At 34.1% G+C, this 16,678-nt stretch overlaps 1 protein-coding gene across 9 annotated transcripts in view; it reads left to right on the top strand.

Annotated features, from left to right (window-relative positions):
- The window catches only part of BIRC6 (baculoviral IAP repeat containing 6), a 238,238-nt gene that overhangs the window by 49,331 nt on the left and 172,229 nt on the right, over positions 1 to 16,678 (top strand). For all 9 annotated transcript variants that reach the window (XR_004521845.2, XM_033838758.2, XM_033838755.2 and 6 more), the window contains exons 9-12: positions 2,505 to 2,563; positions 6,947 to 8,341; positions 12,423 to 12,572; positions 14,860 to 15,085. Coding sequence is in view for 8 of the 9 variants with exons in the window: in XM_033838758.2 (XP_033694649.1) it covers positions 2,505 to 2,563; positions 6,947 to 8,341; positions 12,423 to 12,572; positions 14,860 to 15,085 (1,830 nt within the window). In the remaining variant the exon portion in view is untranslated. The remainder of the gene's footprint in view (positions 1 to 2,504; positions 2,564 to 6,946; positions 8,342 to 12,422; positions 12,573 to 14,859; positions 15,086 to 16,678) is intronic.

Below are 16,678 nucleotides of genomic sequence, written 5' to 3'. Positions count from 1 at the left end.
AGCCCTTTCTCTCTCCTTCCTTTCCTCCAGAGGTAGCAGGATTCCTGTTGAATTGGTGGTAGATATAATTAGCCAGACTACCTCTGCCTCTGTGGTACGAGATATAGTATATATAGTATATTTTGTCTTAAAATATGCTTTGCTTCATTAGCTTGAAGAATAATACATTAACTGAAGAAATTAAAGCTTAACCAAGAAGTTTAAAGTAATTAGCAGTATAGCTTGCTTGGCAATTGTTTTTTGTCTATTTCTACTTAGAAGGCAACATTTGTTTTTGTTCTGAATTTATTTAAGGAAGAATATTTGGGACACATTTAATTTTAATGAATTAACATTTTTGTCTGGATGCCTCATTTGTATGTTATGTCTTTCAAATTTGCAAAAATTTCCTGAGTTTAACTTTGAAATTGCTTATAGTGTTGTATATCTTAGTTATATTTCAAAACTAAGGTACACCTGTAGTATTAGCATATATAATCTTAACTAAGCATTTTAAACTTACCATATATATTTTTTTGCATGTTTATTACTTTGGAAAAGGTTTTATATCATGTAAAAGACTTCAGTAAATCTAGTGTCTATTATATAAGTACATTTGACCCTTGAACAACATGGATTAACTGCGTGAATCCAATTGTGTGTGTATTTTTTTTAATAGTGAATACTGCACGATCTGTGGTTGGTTGAATCTGCAGATGCAGAACCACGGATACAGAAGGGCAATTAGTATAAGTTATACACAGATTTTCCACTTAATGGATGGAGTGTTGGTGCACCTAACCCCTGTGTTGTTCAGTGGTCAACTGTAATGCATGTTTATTGTAGAAATATTAGAAAATATATGGAAGTAAATTGAAGAAAAGTAGAGTCCCCATTATCATACCATCCAGTCTTGTTAACGTTTAGGTGTGTATAGTTTTTTTTAAACCCATGTGATTAAAAAAAAAATTTATTGATGCATCATTACCCATCAGAAGATTCACCCTTTAAGTGTACAGTTTAGTGGTTTTACTCATATGATTTTATCAGTTAGTAGTATGAGCATTTTTCTGTGAAGAAATAATGTTTTTTTAAATATTATTTTATTTTGAAGAATTTCACAATAAAGCTTGTTTTTTTGTGGGCTAATTAAGGCAATTATCTGGCAACCCTTTGTAACATTCTCTGTAACTTCAAGACAGCTGAATTCCTTCTTTAAAATACACTACTACTAGATTTTATCTTTTGTCTCTGTAACTGGGTAATATTTGGCCATTTTTCTTAATGCAAAAGCCCTCAAAACCTATAGTTTCTTCTTGGTTTGGACTTCTTCATTCTGGATAATTCCCAATCATTCATTTTTCCTCTTAGGATTTATTTTTCCCAATATCTTTATTATTTTTTCTGAAACTAGCCAGTTAATATTTGAATGGCTTGAGGCTAATTAGCAGCTCATCTTTTTCACATTCTTTTTTATTTTTAAATTATAGCACAAAATTTGTTTATGGTTAATTATTACCAATTGAAAAGACTGAAACACAGAAATTATGTCAAAAATATCTAAGCAAGTATCTTCCCACCCCAATTTCAGACATTACTTTAAGCATTTCTAAGGGACATTTCCAGGTTACGTTTCATAATAAAATAACATTATAAATGCCTAGGTATTTCAGATGGCAGGTGCAATATATTGTTTCAAAAAGGGAGAATTACTTTTCCTTCTTGTGAAATGCATCTTTTAATTTTTGTAGTTTAGGTTATCAGAATTTTAGAACTGCTGTAAATGTGCTGATTGTTAGTTCATACACTGCCTAATGTTGTGCTAGAGTGGTCTGTAATTATATCTTTTTTCCTGTTTGCTAACAGTGGAGACTGAGGATAACGTTAGATGCAAAGAGAGAGGCTGGCAATTTCTTGGCCACCTGAGTGAAGAGGAAAAAGAGTCTTGTTGTCTTGACTCCTAAGTTATGAGTTTTAGTAGTTTTCCTGCTTTATCAAGGTGGTCTTAACAGCCCCTCCCGAACAAGGAAAAAAAACCAAGAGCAAAACACAAATGAAATGCGTATCTGTGTGAAAACACTTACATACACACATATTTATACAGCTATTCTATTTGGTTTTAGGGTAACTTTTCTGAATTCAGTAATAGAATAGTTACTAAAATTTTACTACTGGAAGCTTGAGCTTGATTTTATTAGCCGTTTTTCTCTTTTTTCATTTTATTTACCCAGACTGTCCCTAGTCGTACCTATTCATTTGTCGAATTCCCATAGATTCTGTTGTAAATTTTTAGAGATTACCACACTCTATTTCAGGCAAACATTTATTTAATGATTTAAGATGATTCATTATTAGCATTGTTAATCAGTTAGGGTCTCAAACTACTTATATATCATTTAAGCTAGTTGTGTGATGCTTGTTTGAGATGCAAAACAATGGTGGTAACATTGTCCTTTTTTCTTTGCTGTCTCATGTTATGTATACTTTTTTTGAAATGGAAATTAATTTTTAATTTATCTTTTAAGTGATGATTTACTGGAGGATTCAGACAGTGAAGAGCACTCCAGATCAGATTCTGTGACAGGTATGTAAAAAATACTAGATAATCTTTTTTTTATATCCTTGTATTTATATAGTTTTTAGGTAAAGCTAAATACCACTTAATTCTGTATTTCTTAGTGCAAACTCTAAATTTTCATTAATACACAAAGAAATCTCAAATATTATGTATCAGAGATCTTGAATTAGTAGTGTGTTCATAGAGTTTCATACTTAAAATTTAAATAGTACCTATTTGAGCCAAAGGAATTAAAATGAATCTTATTAAATCTTTGTCACATATTTCAGGGACATTAAACTCTTCCAAATGTGTTCAGCTTATTTGTATAGTGTATTGTATTGTTAAATAAGTAACATTTAAATTAATACTTATTAATTAATGATTTCTTATTCTCCCCAAAACACAGGTGAATAGAGAATAAATTATAAAGTATAAAATCATAGACATTAAGGCATCAAATAAATGCTGCCTTGTTCATTAACTTATGAAATATTAAGGCAAAAGAGTATGCTTCATATTTTAATGTAGTTATATTATAGGCAAGGCATCTCAGAATTCGAATCCTAACCCTGTCACTTTTTTTTTTTGGCTGTGTTGGGTCTTCGTTGCTGTGCATGGGCTTTCTCTAGTTGCGGTGCGTGGGCTTCTCATTGAGGTGGCTTCTCTTGTTGCAGAGCACGGGCTCTAGGCGCGCGGGCTTCGGTAGTTGTGGCTTGCGGGCTCTAGAGCGCAGGCTCAGTAGTTGTGGCGCACAGGCTTAGTTGCTCCGCGCCATGTGGGATCTTCCTGGACCAGGGCACGAACCCGTGTCCCCTGCCTCGGCAGACGGATTCTTAACCACTGTGCCACCAGGGAAGCCCAACTCTGTCACTTATTATAGTCTGATTGCACTTCCTAATATATAAAATAGTGATATTAACATCTGTTACTTAAAATTTTGGCAATTGATTAAGATAAAAATATGTAAACAGATTACCTGGGAAGTAGCCACTATTTTAAAGAAGTGACCATTATTAAATTCTGGCTATTTTCTAATGTCAAATGTCATGAAATAAGGACATATATGACTTATTAAATCTCTTTAGGGGAGACTTGGTTTTGTATAGTTCAGTTGTTAAAAGTTATGTGTCTAAAGTTAGTATAGAGTAGCAGGTGCTCTCAATTCCAATTTGTTGTAAAATCTTTTTAAAGCCACCAAACAGAATACTGCACTGATTTTTGGGTTAACCCTCATTTGTCTTTTAAGGTAGTTCTTAGCAATGAAAACAATCAAGAAAAATGTAGGAAATGGCCCCAAATAATATACAAATGTGTAATTAGCTCTAGGAAAAATAATTGATTACATTTAAAATATTTAGTCTGATGAAGAGTGCTCTTTTTCCACTTTGTTATCCCTTTGCAAAAGAAAGGGCTACTAGTGCATTTTGAAAAATCTGATGAAGAATAATACATTGGTCACTGGTTATCTGGAGATCTGGTTAGAGCGTGAACTCTTGCAAAATAAGTCTTTGGTCTTGTCAGGTCACTTAAACTCTCTGGGCTTCAGTTTTTCCTTTGTCAAGTGAAGTATTTGAACTAACTGTTCCTTTTTCTGCTCTTAAATTTTTTGATTCTAGCTATTATCCTTTCCTTTGTATGCTGTGGCCTAGCTCTTTCCTCTGGGTCTAGGGATCTCAGTAGGTATTTTTGTAATTATAGTACTTATATATTGATCTATTTCCTTATCCCCTTTCTACCTTTATCATTTTCATCTACGCCCGTTTGATCTTTCACACTTCCTTTAGATTCTGTAGTCCTGTTTACTTCACTTCCCGCTTACCGTATATTTTTGTTGACTCTTTTTATGATACCTCATTCAGGGTTGGGAGTGGTGTCCTCATGTAGTATTAAAAGGTAACCATGGTAAGAGAAAAAAATTCTTGCAGTTCAGAATTTTTAATTGCCTCATTTGAGGATTTGTAAGTAGTTCATTGATTTATAGTAAAATATGTATCTTCTAAGCTAATTCTTTTATATTGAGAGACTGTTAGTGAATTTTGGAGCTTGTGATATTAATGGGAGATATATTTTATTCCTGAAGTATCTAAAATAAGTCATAGATGCTATTTCCAAACTTAAATTTACTAATTCCAAGTTCTTCCTGTCAAATTGAATGATGTGGTCTGAAAAATTGTAGAATATATTTCTTAATTTCAAAAATGTGAGTGGAGACTAAGAGACTTTTATCTGTTTATTAGTTGAAGGTTATGACTTTTGTAAGTAGATCATGTCAGAGAGAAAAGTTTGCTCTTTGGTTCATATATCAGAATTAAGGGTACATACCTTCTTGTGTAGAAGGAGAAGAATGTTTGGCAAGAGATTGAAGAACAGTTCAAATTGAAATTTGATGGTTTTAGGAAAATGCCTAATGTAAACCTCTGGAAGTTTGGTTGGCAGAACTGTGGGTTGACACTACTACCTAAGTAAGCAGAATAGAGAAGGGTTTCCCAATATGATTATCTGAAGAATATTATACTGCAGGATATTTGTAGGTATGTTCTGTAAAAATTTATTTTGTGGTCCAACAGGTTTGAGAAATTCTGAGACAAGTAAAGATGACAGTTTTCCTTACTGCAGTATTTGACAGTGGTCATGCTTTGTCAATCTTCTGAGGAGAATGTACTGCATATGCTGTTTCCTAGACATCAATTAAATAGTTGGGAAGAAACAGAGTAGTAATGCCACTTGTTATATTTTCTTTTTTAATGGATAATCTCATCTCACATGTCTTTTGAATATTGTCTTAAATGTGTGTTAATATATGTAACTTATGGTCAGTTTACTTTGTTTTAATATGTACATAATAGCTTTTTCTTGGCAATTTCCTACCATAACTAAAAAAAAAAAAAATCAGTTAAGTAAATTTCAGTTTAGTCCAATAGATAGTTAGCATCCTCAAGATTTATTACAGTGTATTGCATGTTATAAAAATCTCACTCAAAATAATGTTTCAACTTTCAGCCTCATATCTAAATGAGTAAATTTGTAAAGTAAATATATATAAATATTGCATGGCAATATAAAGGCTGCACATGAATACAGTCAAATGAGTGGTTAAACAGCTTCATTAGTACAATTAAATTGTTAAGTTTATAACTAAAGTTTTTTTCTGCTTTGCTAGAAATGGATTTAGTTTTAGATGATAATAGTGACATTGTGTGAAATGAGAAGTTTATGCTGAGAAAATGGGAAAGTCTAGATAAAGCTGTCCGTGAGCATTTTGAATATATTGCATATGAAATCGTTAACAAAAATGGTGTAAACAGAGCTTTCAGTATATCTCAAGTGTTGGATGTTCCATGAATCTCTGTTGCTCATTCCTGTACTTGGGTAACTTTCAAACTTCCATGCAATCACCTTGAGTTATTTTATACTTATTTCCTTACTCTTCTATGCTCTTCTTAATCTAAAATTGTAAAACCAATTCCAGTTTTTTTGGTATTTCCACAAGTTACATAGAGTGACCTTTACATTATTATTGCTAATAATGTTGTTGCCTGATAGTTTGTGCTATTGAGGAAAAAAACAGATTGGTTGAAACTTTGCATTCAGTATCAAGAGATTATACCTGGTTTAGAGGTTGACTGACACCTACTTCAGGGTTTTGTGTTGAGAGAGATGGTATTTTTGGAGCATTGAGACTGAGGAATGACCTTTATACTATTTGTAAGGGGGCAGCTTGAAGATCACACGGTAGACAAAAGGTCAGTAAGGGTATTGTAATGTAGTTGACTTGAAATGAACTATAAATGAGAGGATAATACTGAAGACACTTATATTTCACTTAAAATGACTAATTTTGGGAACTTTTTTTTTCTAGTTATTTTTTCTGAGCTGAGGTTAGAAATAAATTGCATGCTATGACAGTCAGCTGATAATTAGCATGGTGGGGTGGGAGAGAGGTGATGAACTGAGATTACAGTAATGTTTCATGGATATTCTTCAAAGTGCATAAATGACATATGCGTAGTATTGAGTATATTTTTGGTTTAGAGTTGAAGGACAGAAATCTTTTATTTTGATACTAATAATGTCTTCATTCTTTAACCCTTTTTCCTCCTTTTTTTTTTTTTTTTAAAGATTTTGCTCACAGATTGCCAGGAGAATGTATTCTGAATTAAAAATGATTTTTGAAACTCTTTAATACCTCTGTGGTTTTTCTGAGTAGATTCATCTGTGGTTTTTCTGAGTAGATTCATCTCAGGTTTGATTAAATTTCCTTTAAAAGGTCTTAAATTCTTCCACTAGTGTAATTAAAATGCACCAACTGGATGAGTCAAAAAAAAGAAAATTAATGAAAATGTTATACTACAGATTTTGATTTATATTCACAAGGCCATTTGTAATGAATATTGTTCCTTTTCAAAGGGCATGCATCACAGAAGGAAGCCATGGACGTGAGCCTTGATATAACAGCACTCAGCATCCTCCAGCAGCCAGAAAAACTTCAGTGGGAGATTGTTGCAAATGTTCTTGAAGATACTGTTAAGGATCTTGAAGAACTTGGGGCAAATCCTTGCTTAACCAACTCTAAGAGTGAAAAGACAAAGGAAAAGCACCAGGAACAACACAACATTCCCTTTCCATGTTTATTAGCCGGAGGTTTATTAACATATAAATCTCCTGCTACCTCACCCATTAGTAGTAATTCTCACAGGTCACTGGATGGTTTAAGCAGAACTCAGGGTGAAAGTATATCAGAACAAGGGTCAACTGACAATGAATCCTGCACTAATTCAGAATTAAATTTTCCTCTGGTAAGAAGGACTTTACCCATTTTGCTTCTTTATAGCATCAAGGAATCTGATGAGAAAGCAGGAAAAATCTTTTCACAGATGAACAATATAATGAGTAAAAGTTTGCACGATGATGGTTTTACGGTTCCACAGATTATTGAAATGGAGCTGGATAGTCAGGAGCAGTTGTTGTTGCAGGATCCTCCTGTGACTTACATTCAGCAATTTGCAGATGCAGCAGCCAACCTTACCTCTCCAGATTCTGAGAAGTGGAACTCTGTGTTTCCCAAGCCTGGGACTTTGGTTCAGTGTTTGAGGCTGCCAAAGTTTGCGGAGGAGGAGAATCTTTGTATAGACTCAATAACTCCTTGTGCTGATGGAATTCATTTATTAGTAGGACTGCGGACATGCCCTGTTGAATCCTTGAGTGCAATAAATCAAGTAGAGGCCTTGAATAATTTAAATAAGTTAAACTCTGCACTATGTAATAGACGGAAAGGTGAGCTGGAATCAAATCTTGCTGTAGTGAATGGTGCAAATATTAGTATAATCCAACACGAGTCACCAGCAGATGTACAGACTCCTTTGATAATTCAACCTGAGCAGAGGAATGTTAGTGGTGGATATTTAATACTTTATAAAATGAATTATGCCACTCGGATAGTGACTTTAGAAGAGGAGCCAATAAAAATCCAACATATCAAAGATCCCCAGGACACAATTACCTCGCTCATTTTGCTTCCGCCAGATATACTGGATAATCGAGAGGATGACTATGAGGAACCTGCTGAGGAAATGCAGTTAACCTCAAAGAATGGCATTGAGAGAGAGAAAAAGTCTGATATTTCTACTCTTGGACACCTGGTAATAACCACTCAGGGAGGATATGTAAAAATATTAGATCTTTCAAACTTTGAAATTTTGGCCAAAGTGGAACCTCCTAAAAAGGAGGGCACTGAGGAACAAGACACATTTGTTTCTGTCATTTACTGCTCGGGCACAGACAGGCTGTGTGCATGCACCAAAGGTAAGCTATTGATTAGTTTGGTTCTTCTACAAATCTTATAAAATCAATGTATATGGCATTCATTTATGTGCATACTTAGCATGAATTTTAGATCCATATAGATGGAAATTTATTTTTTTTATAATGAAGTCGTAAATCTTTCTACTGTTTTAACTGTTTTTAAAACTTTTTTCTACTGCCCTAGGTAAGGATTCTAATTTAAATAAGTTAATAAGTCTCTCAGAAAGTATCTTCTCTGCTTTAACCTCAAGAAAATAACCTGCTGTTGTTTCTGTGAGTCCTGACTCTGCATCTGCTCAAATTTGTGGCTTTGGACAAGTTACTTTAAACTCAGTAAACCTTTGTTTCTTTATTTATAAACTAGGACGAGGCAGCCTATTTCCAGGCTTGGTAGAATTAAATGAAATAATGTATGTAAAGTTTCTGGCACAAATACATGTCCTTATTTCCTTCTGAAATAAAAGTATTTAGTAAATAATTATTAGTTTTGCCAAATAAATTTTTCTTGTCTTATTTACTCTTAACCTTTTGCTGATAGTGAATCAGTTTTGCAACATTTGAGGCTTCATACAGAGTAACAGATAGTGTTACTAAGGAATTACTGACAATATCAAGAAAATGAATAGTCCTATTGATTGTTTAGTAGGAATTTAGGGCCAGGAAATATTTGAAGCCTAAGTAACTATAACCAATGCTTAGCAGAGGAATTGGGTTTGGGAAGAGTTATGCATCTCATTTGTGGTTCTGGTAGGAATTAACCTGAATTTTTCCTCTCTTTAAAAAGATTTTAAGAGTTTGGCTAAGAAGGATAACAGTGGACGTAGTGGTGTGGGTTGCCTTCTTTGAAACACATCTAGTGAAATAACAAGGGGAAAAAAAATCTTCAAATAACATCAAAATCCAACTAGATTATTTTAAAAAATGAGCAGTGTAGAATAATTTTAGAATAATAGAACTTTCAGAAAAAACATTAAAATACTATGTGGTGTCAAGGATAAATTGAGCTTATTAATCATGTATATGCCAGTTCATTTCTGTGAGAGTTTTACCTCTGTTAATTTGTTTAGTCATCACACCAACTTTATGAGTTATGTACTGTTATTGTCTCCATTTTACAGATAAGGAAACCGAGGGAAAGAGGTTAAGTAACTTGCCTAAGTCACAGAGCTAATAAATGACAGAGTCAGCGTTCAGACCTGGGCAGTCTGTCATCAGAGTGCTTAAACTACATTAAACTGCCACAATGTAATAAAAGCAGAACACCCATACATTGAACTTTTTGGAATATTTTAATCTGAAAGATTTAAAAAATGAAAACAATATAATTTGCTGTAGGCCATCTGGAAGTGGAGCTGGGTTTGGAACCTGAGTTACCTGGTCCCAGGGCACATATTCATAAGATACTAGTAGTTTCCACAAACGCAATCAGAGTTTAATGATTTGATTTATTTGATGAGATAGCTTTTGGCGATTCAGAGGAGAAATAGTATTTAAGCTATGAAATAGATTAATGTTTTCATGGAGTTTGGACAATGAAAATTTCTAGGAAGTGATCTCATGTAATGGAATTTATTTAGATGAATTGAAGGACAAGAGAAAGCCTGAGAAGTTAACCACTTTAAAAATTATCCCCCAGTTCTTTAAGGGTTGACTGATCAAGATGCATTTGAAAAGATGAGATTAATAACAATAAAGAGGACAGAAAAGTTGATGTTTTAAAATGTATGTATGACAGTCCATAAAGTAGATTTTTGAAAAGCACTGTAGACTGTAAATCAAATGGATTTGACTCTGTCTTGTGAGTATATTCAAATAGCATAAGACTCTCATGGAGAAACATTGAGTCTTTTGATAAAAATCTACAATTAATGTTATAAGCTAATTTTTTTTTTTTGGCCACACCGTATGGCATGTGGGATCTTACTTCCCCCAGCAGGGATCGAACCTGTGCCCCATGCAGTGGAAGTGTGGAGCCCTAACCACTGGACCACAAGGGAATTCCCTATTATTATTATTTTTTGATGAGAACTCTTAGGATTTACTCTTAACAACTTTCATATATAACACACAACTATTGATCTGTTTTTATTTCACTGATTCCTTCTCCTGTCATCTCAAATCTGCATTGAGTCTCTAGTGAACTTTTTCATTTTAGATACTTTTCAACTCTAGGATTTATTTGCCTTTTGTTCTTTTAAAATAATTTCTGTTTTTTTGTTGAGATTCTTTATTTGTTGAGTCATTTTCACCGTTCGTTCTTCTAATTCTCTATACCTGGTTTCCTTTTATTCTATAAAATATTTACAATAACTTCTTTGAAGTATTTGTCTGCTAAATCTAAATATGGGTGCTCAGAGATATTTCTCATTGATTTTGTTTTTCTTGAGCATGTGTCACTCTTCACATGTTTTATAATTTTTAATTTAATACTAGACATTTTAAATAATGTTGTAGAAACTCTGGACTATGATTTACCCCCCTTTGGAGGTGGTTGTTGCATTGGTTATTTGGTAACCCACCTGGCCTAAATCTGTGAAATCTGTTTCGTTTGCAGTGAGCAGCCACTGATGTTTCTTTCATTTTTTTCCCCCCTCTGGTTTTTATTTATTTATTTATTTTTAAAAATGTATTTATTTTACTTAATTATTTTTGGCTGCATTGGGTCTTTGTTGCTGCGGGCGGGCTTTCTCTAGTTGCGGCGAACGAGGACTACTCTTTGTTGTGGTGCGTGGGCTTCTCATTGCAGTGGCTTCTCTTGTTGCAGAGCACGGGCTCTAGGTGCACGGGCTTCAGTAGTTGTGGCTCACGGGCTCTAGAGCGCAGGCTCAGTAGTTGTGGCGCACAGGCTTAGTTGCTCCGTGGCGCGTGGGATCTTCCCGCACCAGGGCTCGAATCTGTGTCCCCTGCATTGGCAGGCGGATTCTTAACCACTGCGCCACCAGGGAAACCCTCTGATTTTTATTTTTAAGACTTGTATCTTATTTGTTGCCTCTCTGTCCACATAGTTTAGTATTCAGCCAATGATTTTGATAATTGGCTGTGACGAAACACGTTTACTGGTAAGGTTGTGTTCAGGTGTGCCTTGGATGTTATTATCTTTATTTTTATTTTCTCTTGTGCCCTTTCAGGTCTTTTCTACGTAGGCATGGGGACTTGGTTGACTGAGAATATGTTGATGGCTTGGACCCCATCTGGTCTTTGCTGCACATATTTGCAACCTCTGATCAATGTGGGATGTGTGGAATGTTTACCAAGCCCCCTATGTTTCTTTCTTAATCTCTCGTTATTTCTAGTGTTTTGCTTGTCCTACACAGGATTCTGACCTCGGATAGTAGAGTAGATGGGCCTTCTTTTCGCCACTGAGCCACTTTAAGCGGACAAGCTTTACAAATCAGAGTCCCCTGTGGCAGTAGTAGCGTATCTGCTGGTTTTCACCGTTTGACCCACTCTGTTTAAATTACAGTTTTGTCCAACTTTATAGATGCTTTTCAGGAATAAGATTTTTGTCTTCCTTATTATTCTGGAAGCGAATCTCCAAATATTCTTGTTTTTTTTTTGTTCTTAAATATTTGCTAAGCTCATTTTCCATTTTCTTTTCTGTGATAGAAATAATGAAAAATAGAAATTTGATTTGATTTCATTTTATTGTGAATGCTTCAAAAAATTAAGAATCTTTGTTCAGTTTTGTTACTGCTGTGATTAAGAGATTGGGCTGTGGATTCCAATATAGCTAGTGCATCAGTTTCCTCATCTGTAAAGTGGCCACAATTATACTCCCTACTTCAAGGTTATTTGTGAAGACTAAATGAATTAAGCATTTAAAATAGTGTCTTACACATGTAAGTACTAGATAAATAACTATTTTTACATATGTTTATGTATTTGCCATTTTCATCATTAAATTTAATTTTCCTTGACAGTTTGATTTCTGAATTCTTAGAGATATGTCACTTTGGTAGCCCTCTTTTTTTGCCTTTTGAGTGAAATTAAAATAAATTAAGTTTCTTAACTAAGTAGTAGACACTTGTCTGTTTACCTATTTTTCATGTACCTACGTTGATGGAATTTTACTACACTGTAGGTGGTGAGCTTCATTTTCTCCAAATTGGAGGAACCTGTGATGATATTGATGAAGCTGACATACTAGTGGATGGATCTCTTTCTAAAGGAATAGAACCGTCTTCAGAAGGTTCCAAACCTTTATCAAATCCTTCAAGTCCTGGCATTTCAGGTATGGTATTAACTTTTTAAAATGATTCTTAAAAATGCAAATTCTTGTGATGTTCAAAGTTTTCTGGATCTTTCTTATATTATCTTAAACATTATTTCATTTATAGTCAATTCTTGGTTACTTTGAGAGAGTTCATTTCCTTGTGGACATTCTGTTGCCAGGCTTGTTTTTGTCTATTGTTTATCACTATTTTTTCAGTAGTTGGAAAATGTTGTAAACATTAGAATAAGAAATGGTTCTCAACCTGTGGTAGGTTGATCAGTTTTGGTGAAGTCACCTAAGAGGTAAAAACATTATTTTGGTCGTTAAGGAGCTTTCGGTCTAGTTAGGGAGCAACAAAGCATATGAAAAAGAGAAGAGTTCATTAAGTAAGTGTAAAGTGAGTGGAATGGCTAATATTACTAACATTACTACTGGAATAAAAATGCTGAAAAAATATTCTTTCTCAGGGGTGATATATTCAGACTCTCATTGCCCCATTGTGAACCTTTAGATAGGTTTTGTTTTGTTTGTTGTTTTTGCCTTTTCTCCTACCCATCTTCTCTACTGTCCTCCAAAACTTGTTTTTCAAAAGAAGTAATGTTAGCATTGTTACTCCTGCTTAAAAATCTTTACTTGCTCTGTGGGCTAATAACTAGTCTTTTTCTCAACCTCCAGTTATAGGAAACTTTTCATGATTTCTTAAGTGTATTCAGTTTCATGCTCTTCATATGTTACACTAAGCTCTCTTTCCTTATCCTTTCCCTATACCACAGTCCTTTTGTACTTCCATTGTGCTGTTATGTTTTATTCTTAGCACTTACCACATTTTATTCCCCAAACCTAGCATTTAAAAGAAATTTAATGAATCTTTAAAGAAAAAATGTGTTTAAACTCAAATGTATTCCAAACAAATAATACAGGAAGTTGGTATTTGTTCTTCATGAATACTTATATTTGTGCATTTGATCATTCTTCTTTGCACCAAAGGGAAACTTTTAGTGATTACTAGTATAATATATCTTAATTTTAGTGATTACTTGTATAATATATAGCAGTCTTTACTACCGTAAGGCAGGGTTTCTCATTCTCAGCACTATTGACGTTTCGGACTAGGTAATTCTTTGTTGTGGGAGGACCGTCCTGTGCTGTGTTAGGAGTATCTCTGGCTTCTACGTACTTGATTGCTGTAGCACACACAATTATCCTCATCCAAATGGCCCTGGGGAGGCAAGATTATCCTCTGGTTGAGATAAAGTGACTCATGTCTCTTGCTATGTATAATTAGACTTGATTGTCTTGATTAACTACACAAGTTGGTTTAAAAAGCTAACATATTGAATGTTTTCATATTTTATAGGGTATTGGTGTAATAAGAGTTTTCATATAAATTCCATAAAAATACTATTTAGTAAAGATGAATTAGATTATAAAGAAATAAAGAAGGAGCATTGATATGCTGTTAATGTTTACAAACAACATTTAATACAGTTCCAGTCAGATTTCTAAAAGCTCTAAGCTTTGAGGAAAAATGTAATTTGAAGTACACTTGTAATAATTTTATAGAATGCAGTGTAAACTTTCTTTGTGAAGCTATTGTAAACTTATTAGATTTCATATTTTAGTCTTTTTTAAAAGTTATTTTTGTTAATTGGAATAAGAACAACAGTTTTTCAGCTTTGTTCTACGTTAGGCATTTCACAGATGTGAATACATATGTTTGTAAACGCAAACTAATCTCTCTGAAGCAGGTTGTTACTCTTATAATACTGGTATGTATACAAGGTATTCTTAACTACCCCAGAAGTGGAAAAAATGCTGTTTAAGCTTTTGGTTTGTAAGTATTTGTTTGCCGTCAGTATAGCTTTGACTTCTTAAAAATTACTTTTTAATAGAGTAAAGAGGGGCAGATATTATGTGCTTGCAGATGTTTAGCATTTTGTTTTGTAAATGACAAAGTGTAAAAGTTAATTATTGATCTGATGTAAGTCAGGCTTGCATTTCAGCACCACTACTTCTGTTGCCCTTGTTAACCTGGTGCTCGTTAAAGCTCAGTCAGGGCTCTTCTAACAGGTTGAGTTTAGGTTTCTCCAATAAGTACCCTTTCTATAATTTAAAATATTCAAGATGGATTTTTCTTAATGCTAGTTATGTAGTCAGTGCTAGTTGCTTTAGTTGTATATAGGTATCTGAGCCTACATTATTAACTTTGAGGCCATTTGGTGAATGTTGTAATTGACTAGACAAAAAACATGGATTAAAACTTTTTTTAAAACCTATTTCAAATTCTACATTCACTGTTGTTAAGGAGTTGATTTATTGGTGGACCAGCCATTTACCCTTGACATCTTGACGTCTCTAGTGGAGCTAACCCGCTTTGAGACTTTGACTCCACGGTTTTCAGCTACTGTTCCTCCATGCTGGGTAGAAGTTCAACAAGAACAGCAGCAAAGGAGGCATCCTCAGCATTTGCATCAGCAACATCATGGAGATGCTGCTCAGCATACTAGAACTTGGAAACTACAGACTGACAGGTAAAACATTCTTCCAAGCTCATCTTATATATTTGTTAGAGACAACATAGAATTATTATATATGTTACTCTTTTCTTAACTTTTGCATATTAACAGCTTTGTTCCTTTCATTTGTCACCTTAATTTTAGAAATTCCTATATTCTTAGTTGTAGGATAAAACGCTAAGAGTAATCCATCATTGCAGTTAGTTTGTTAAATAAATTTGTGGATTGTGTGACTAAATACTTAAATGTTTGTTTTGTGTAGGTACTTTTTTTTTTTAATATGAGTTTTCCTTTTTTCTGTTTTTAAAAAATTTTTATTGGCGTATAGTTGATTTACAATGTTGTGTTAGTTTCAGGTATACAGCAAAGTAAATCAGTTATACATATACCTATATCCACTCTTTTTTTAGATTCTTTGCCCATATAGACCATTACAGAGTACTGAGTAGAGTTCCCTGTGCTATGCAGTAGGTTCTTATTAGTTATCTATTTTATATATAGCAGTGTGTATTTGTCAATCCCAGTCTCCCAATTGTGCAAGTACTTTTGAAGGCACTAATAATATGGCTTTCATGGAATTTACATTCTGGTGGGGATAGACAGACAGTAGCAGATATCTACTATGTCATATATAGTCATAAAAGCTCTGAAGCATGTTAAAACAGTATGGTGATAGAATAGTTGTTGGGTGTGTACATGTGTGTGAGCGTGAGAGAAGGAGAGAAGATATGTGTGATATTTTTTTATATAAGGGCCCTCAGAAAGGCCTCCATGAAGGCATTAATTTGGAGACAATAGCAAGTACAGAGACCCTGAGAGGTATGTTTTATGAATTTTAGGAAGAGCAAGGACACTACTATTGGAGTGCAGTGAACATGGAGGAGAGTGGTAGGAGGTGAGATCAAAGGAAATGGTTGGTAGCCAGATCATGACCATCTTTATAGGCCATAGTGAGACTTTCATGTTGAGTGAGATGGGAAGATGTTAGATGGTTTTGAATGTAGGAGTGATGCGATATAATTTATATATTAGAAGGATACATTAAGACTGCTGTGTTGGTAGTAGATTACGAGTGGTTGTGGTGTGTGTATTGGGGGGAAGTGATAGAAGCAAGGATTCTAACTTGATTGCTGTTGTGGTAATTCAGGTAATTATGGTGCTGTTGATGGTAACTTAGACCATGATGATAGTTGATGGAGGAAGTGAGGAGTGGTCACATATAGTTTGGAGGTAGAAGGAATAGTGTATGCTAATATACTGAGCATCTGGTGTGAGTGAGAATAGTTAAGGATGACTAATGTTTTGGATTGAGAAATGAAATTTCTTTTTACTGATATTGAAGTTAGTTATCAAGTAATTTGGGTTTATTTATGATAAGTTTGAGATACCTAGTAGGCATTTGGATATGAATCTGGAATTTAGTGGAGTTTTATTTTACAGCATATATGTAGAATTTAAAATCAGAGAATGGACATGTATAAGAAATACAAAAAGTTCTTATTTTAAAATACAGATTCCTGTGACCCCTCTCTTAGATTCAGGGTGGGCCCCATGAATCTGCACGTAATTCTGATGCCCAGTAGCTCACACTTAGGGGAACAAGGGCTT

This window comes from Tursiops truncatus, chromosome 14, assembly GCF_011762595.2.
Source record: "Tursiops truncatus isolate mTurTru1 chromosome 14, mTurTru1.mat.Y, whole genome shotgun sequence".
Taxonomy (NCBI): domain Eukaryota; kingdom Metazoa; phylum Chordata; class Mammalia; order Artiodactyla; family Delphinidae; genus Tursiops; species Tursiops truncatus.
The sequence above is the reverse complement of the archived record's forward strand: the minus strand, read 5'-3'. Positions and strand labels throughout refer to the sequence as shown.